The 6155-nt window shown below is 40.2% G+C and overlaps 1 protein-coding gene across 1 annotated transcript; it reads right to left on the bottom strand.

The window, feature by feature from the left end:
- Window positions 1–504: 504 nt before the first annotated feature.
- Window positions 505–2397, bottom strand: LOC122040267 (vesicle transport protein SFT2B-like). Its single transcript, XM_042599596.1, has 6 exons — window positions 2173–2397; window positions 2016–2069; window positions 1817–1890; window positions 1474–1591; window positions 1321–1379; window positions 505–858 (listed from the first exon to the last, which is right to left on the bottom strand). The coding sequence occupies exons 1-6, from the start codon at window positions 2281–2283 to the stop codon at window positions 780–782; spliced, it is 495 nt and encodes a 164-aa protein (XP_042455530.1). The 5' UTR covers window positions 2284–2397; the 3' UTR covers window positions 505–779.
- Between the last annotated feature and the right edge of the window lie 3758 nt (window positions 2398–6155).

The raw sequence follows: 6155 nt of genomic DNA, 5'->3' as shown, positions 1-6155 counted from the left end.
TTTCACTAGTGTTTTTTGAGTTACAATTCCATTGACATAATGGTTTGGCTCATACAAGATCTTGGAGTTTTGGGAGACTATGACGGCTCTCCTTTCATTGATTCGAACATCTTGTTGGACTCTTCAGAACAGGAAGACATGGGAAACCAACCTTGAACCTTCTTTTACCAGACTCTTCTTCTTTTAATGCACTGCAAAGACTATGATTTCGTACTCGACCTTAAGCCTTCTTTTACTAGAGTGCCTTCTCTGTAAGCACCGCGAAGACTCTAGTTTTTTTGCGAGTGTAACTTGAATGATCCTCTTCAAATACTTTGTTGTTTTTGTTTCAGTTGAAGAATACTCTGTTGATGTTGTAGAGCTATTTTGAACTTTTTTTTTGCCTCTGTGCTGTAGGTTGGACGTTAATCCGGAATGAGACAACAAATATATTATCGTTCTATGGCATACTTTCCAGCATTGTAGTTCAGTGACATTGACTCAAATAGATTGGCAGCAAAGACATCAATGGCAAATCTTCATTCGTAGGATTTCATTCAAACATCGATAAGAAAAACAGAAAACGTCTCTTAACAGGAAAAACTGTCACTTTAACTTTACAAGACCAGAAACAACACAACGGGTCTGAATTGGTGCAAACGCCAACGCGACAAGCAGATAATTTGATCTGTATTTGTGATGCAATTTTTTACAGAATCAACTCATCAAGGGAATGAATGCAAATCTAGCTGATAAATAGAGTTTATTGAGAGGCACAATCAAACACTTTCCGCTCGCATTTAAAGCTCTGTGTCACAACAACTTATAAGCAGCTCAGAGACCATACGCCGAGCAAAAGGGACATAGCTCAAGCTGTACCTGCAATAAGAACAATTGTATGGATTTAGTAAGGTGGGGTATTTCTAAGTAATCATGCCTTAAACGAAGTAATGCATTATCTCATGATTAGTTAGGGTAGGGCCTGAGTTACTGTGTAATTCATAAACAATGGAACAAATTGATAGAAAAAATGCTATTTTGAGACAATTTCTAAGATTGAGGTATATAATCTCCAATATTGAAAGTAGAAACAGATGAATCTTCCCTAGTAGTATGGCTAAACAATCATCCTTAATAAGTGGCATCACGACACTGATGACAAAAAGAGATTGATCACCGTGTCCTCAAATTTAAGGAGTTGCTCAAAATAAGTTGCAAGTCTCCTACCAGGTGAAAGGAGCTGCTCAAATTTATTGACATCTAGACTTACCCTCTATATACTAATTTAGTTGTGACTTGTGTATGCATAACATGTGTGAAAACAAATGTAAAAGAACTTACCATACGAGCGCACAGATTTCGCTTACAATTGCAATCACCGTAAGCAATTTGCTATGAACCTGCATTGCATGGAAGCAAGTATGCATATTAAGGAGTCTTCTCTAACTTGTATGAAGCTTTGGCGCCAAAGCTAAGTAACTACATAAAACTTACCCAAAGAGCACAAACAAGAGCAACAACAACACTGCCGACATATATGATCGTCGCATAAACTCGCACTGGATCAAGCATCATTCTTGCTTGCTGTACTGGCCCGATAAGGAAGGCTGTGCTGTCCAATGATGGTGTTTGGCATGATTTTCAAGATGAACGGGAGGAATGAACAAGTAACAAAAGAGAGATAAGAATCTAGTTTGCATATTGCTGGTTCTTGTAGTGGAAAAATCTATGATCAACTGGAAATTGCTCCATTTTTGCAGAGAGGAAATGATCAATACATATACAAGGTCTAAAGGTCGATGCTGCTAAGAACAAAATCCCACATCCAAAATCTCACCTTCCCACTGCAAACAGATTCCCGAAGGTGAACAGTAGGGCGAACTTGATCGGTTTATAGAAAACAACCAGGGACTACAACAGAGGAGAAAGTAGCAAATGAGTTAACTTTGGGATCTGTCGGAGAAAAAAAAAAGACTTTTTTTTGCTACAACAGGTGAGAGGAAGATGACGAGAAACCCTAAAATTTGACGACATACCAACAGCATAAATGCAAATCCGATGACAAGAGAAGCGGCGAAGCCATACAATCTCTGCCCTCCCAATCGAGAAAGAAAAGAAATCGTTACAATAGGTGCCAGAAATGAATCCAGAGCAAGGATAGAAGAAATGGAGGAGGAGGAAGAGGAGGAGTACCTGGAGAGGGGAAAGGGAGCAGGAGCCATCGCCGAATTCACCCAGCAGGTCGTCTTCTTGTTCCCGATCATCGCCGAGAAGTGATCGTTGGATCCACTTAAACCTCTCCATTCTCCTCCTGTCGGGAACTCAATCCGGTGCGAGCGAAGAGATCGCGAGATCATCAAACAATCCATTTTCCTCCAGCACCGAATCGGGAAACGAGAATTGGGAATCGGGAATCGGGAATCGGGAATTCTGCGCCGGTGTCATTGTCGGATTCAGTCATCGGAACCCGGTCTGCTCGATTAGCGGATCTGGACCAAGTGACCATTAAGGTACGGATGATATGTTGACTATTTATTGGCATGTGATGGTTTTGACCTTTTCTATTGCGATAGTGTCGACAGAGTTAGTTGACCGTTGAACATGGATATTGTCTACTCTCAAAATGAAAGTACAAGTTATCTTAACTAATTAGCATGTTTAAAGAATTAAATTAATACATTGATCGGTATAAAATAAAGAAAGTTACTTTTCTTGTTGTTTGTTTCCAAAATATTTCTACGCGACACCTGACTCCGATCGAGTCCGTAAGACCGTAACAACGACACGGTTGACTGGAACAAACAGTCGTCGTTCCTCCAAGTGAGACCGTTGACGTTCTCGAATCCTGATTACTTCTTCCTTGACTGAATCAAGTGGACCAAATCTGATTAGTGCATTAAAAATCTATATATCGATACGTGTAAACAGCATGACCTGCATTCCAACACAGGGATATGGAGCTCAAGGAGGACGCTTCGACGTCTGCCGGCGGCGGAGGCGGCGCCGTCAGACGGTCGCCTACGAAGGTGAGAATCATAGAGACACAGTACGTGCAGGCCGACAAGCGGGACTTCAAGTGGATTGTGCAGAGGCTGACGGGGAAAGAGTCATCGACCACGGCAACGGCGGTGGCGGGTGCAGAGAATATTGCATTAGATGTGGCGGCGGAGAGAGGCACAGCCGCTGCCTCTACTACCGGCATGGAGAGTAAAAAGAATCCGGCGGCGGCCGGAGTTGACGGAGGAGTAGAGCAGGGATGGGAGAGAGGTGCGCCTGCAGATTGTTCATTTATAGATGAATTAATGGAGATGCTGCGAGATTAATTAAGGTGTATTATTTTACACATAATTAATTTGTTTTTCATGTCTTAGTATCTCAGATGCTAATTATTGGTCAGTTTGTTCCTCAAAAATAGTTCCGATAATATTTATTCTTGACTATTATTTATAAATAATTTATAATCTCTATCTATAAATATTAAGGAACTCAACCAATTTATTCGTTTAATTTAATACATTATTTAAATTTATTTATTTAATTAATCTTTTATATATATTAAATAAATATAAATAAACACTTATTAAATTTGATCATGAAAATTCTATTCATTTACCGCCCTAATTGACAATTATGGTCTTGCAAATTAAGGAGGTAAATGAATCAAATATTTATAAGCAAAGTATGATATTGCAATTGGATAAAATCTTATTTATATTTATTCAATATACATAAAGATAATTAAATAAATAAATTTTACCGAGATCAAGGATGGGAAGTCTCAACAAAGTAATCATGGATGAGTACTTTCGGTCAGCTAAATATTGATCGGGTCGACTTTTGACAAGTTGGGAGGTCGGCTCTGTCGGCAAGTCAAAAGCTCGACTCTACTTGACAAGTCGAGAGGTAGACTTTTTTCAGGTTGGGCTTCAATGAGGTCGTCATTCATCACAATGACTTCTCAGTAGATTGGTCAGTGTCAGGAGAACTACACGGGGAGTCTACTGTCGAACAAAGGGAGGTTGAGAATCGAATGAAGATGTCTGTCTCTGGCAATTGAGAAAGGACTTAGACAAAGAGTTAGGAGAGGGGTCGAGTTCAGAATTGGCAAGACCTTTCGACGCTTAAAACAAACTTGTGAGAAAAATGGAGAAAACGAAAGAACATTAAAGATAGTAGAGAATAATGAAATTTGATTTCCTTGATGAACATTAAAGATAGTAGAGAATAATGAAATTTGATTTCCTTGATAGTACAATCGGTTTTCTTTAAATAGAAAGTGAAATGATGACCTTCATTCCTAAAGTATACACCTCTTTCCTCTTGATTAAGAGGACACATCTCGTGATGATCGGTGCTTCAGTAATCGTCATGTGAAATTATAGTTTCAAATTAGGGGCAAGCATAACTCGGATGTGACTCGGAGGGACTCAACTTGAGGTCTTCTAAGTGGGCCAACTTGACTTGAGCTTAATCAGACCTGGCTGAGCTTGGTCAAACTTGACTTGAACTCGATTTGACTTAACTGCAAACTCAACTTGACTTTTGACTTGATCATGTCATGCGGCTGTTGGATATATGTGAATAATGAAGAGGTGGAAGAAGCATAAAACTTCATTGTGAATGAGACTTTATTCCATATTGAAACTTTCAAGGCATATTGGTTGATCTATATTGATTCACATGCATTGATGATGTGAACAAATGCATGAGGAGAGACCTTCTTTCACACGTGGGTGTGCATGAGGTGTAAGTCCAGGGCTCGGATTGTACTCATGTGCGAGCATAACCTGTGTGCGTCGAATGTTGAACCTATTTGGGCAAAATTAATTTGCCCAAGTGGAAAAACTAACATTTTGCTACATATAATTTGTCCAAGTGGGAAAACTAACATTTTGCTACATATAATTTGTCCAAGTAGAAAAACTAACATTTTGCTACATAAATCTTTTTACTGCTTATTTAAGTATGTAACAGATGCATTAAATTAAGGATTAATGCATAATGTAAACGATCGAGTGAAACGTGGGTGTTCCACTACTCGACGAATAATGATCATTAATTGATCATTAACGTTGTCCATTGGTCTGAGCTCCTATATAAGGAGGCTACGATCACAGGCAATATTCACACAAGCAAAAGCTCTCCACCTCTGTTCCCCTTCTCCTAGGTCATGCATCTCTTGCTCGGCGGATTACCCATGGTAACAATCGGATACCTCTCAGTTTGTCATGACTACCAGTGCTTGGTGTGCATCACAGTTAACTATTGTATCCTGGGAAACAGATGACCCGAGAAAATCTCAAAACACAACCAAAGAGGGGTGAATCTGTTTTAAGGAAGCTGCGTCCATGACAAGCCTATATTTGTTTCATTCGCTCGGCCTCTTCGCTCACTCGGCTGCACGCCCGTCCGACCGCAACTCGCTCGGCCGTTCATTCGCTCAGCTCTGCCTCATGACCCACTCGGCTGATTTGCCCACTCTGCCAATCTGTGGTCTACATTTAGCACTTGACAGAAAATCAACCCTCACTGGCAGCCTGAGATTATCAGTTCAGGTCATCTTGACAGATAAGTGGATTTAATTCGGTGTATTTAAATTCAGCTAATTCTCAAACGCTCTGACAGATTATTTATCCAAATACTTGAAACAGACTCCGATTCTATTGATATGACCACAGAACAAAATGTTGAGGTGCAACAGACTCAACACATGAACACCCCCTCCATCCCGATTGGAATTGTGCCAATCAATCACAGGTAAAAGACAGAGAAGTTCAGTGAAATGAATTTCAAGAGGTGGTAGTAGAAGATGCTCTTCTACTTGACCACGCTCAATCTGGCTCAGTTTTTGACCGAGGGTCCTCCCAAGTGTGCTGAGGATGATGATATGTAGACCATCAGTGCAGTGGAGGCATGGACTCATTCTGAGTTCTTTTGTCGAAACTACAACTTCAATTGCCTTGTCGACTCGTTGTACACTGTGTATAGCATGAAGAGAATGGCTAAGGAGTTGTGGGAGTCCCTAGACAAGAAGTACAAGACAGAGGATGCAGGGGCCAAGAAGTTCATCGTGGGTCGATGTTGGAGTGTATACTGAAAGCCTAAGCTTTTGTAAACATTTGTCTTAATAAAGAATCACATTTGGTCAAATTATCTACATTTGTTTGTAGTTGTTC

This window comes from Zingiber officinale, chromosome 2A (assembly GCF_018446385.1).
Source record: "Zingiber officinale cultivar Zhangliang chromosome 2A, Zo_v1.1, whole genome shotgun sequence".
Lineage (NCBI taxonomy): Eukaryota > Viridiplantae > Streptophyta > Magnoliopsida > Zingiberales > Zingiberaceae > Zingiber > Zingiber officinale.
Note: the sequence above shows the minus strand (reverse complement) of the source record. Positions and strands in the feature narration are given on the sequence as shown.

What these genes read in the sequence shown, in the direction of transcription:
- LOC122040267 (XM_042599596.1), bottom strand. Translation starts at nt 2,283, where the DNA reads ATGGAGAGGTTTAAGTGGATCCAACGATCACTTCTCGGCGATGATCGG. An exon ending in GATTTGCATTTATGCTGTTG is followed by an intron (nt 1,891 to 2,015) that starts GTATGTCGTCAA and finishes CCTCTGTTGTAG; the next exon opens with TCCCTGGTTGTTTTCTATAA. An exon ending in CTCTTGTTTGTGCTCTTTGG is followed by an intron (nt 1,380 to 1,473) that starts GTAAGTTTTATG and finishes CATGCAATGCAG; the next exon opens with GTTCATAGCAAATTGCTTAC.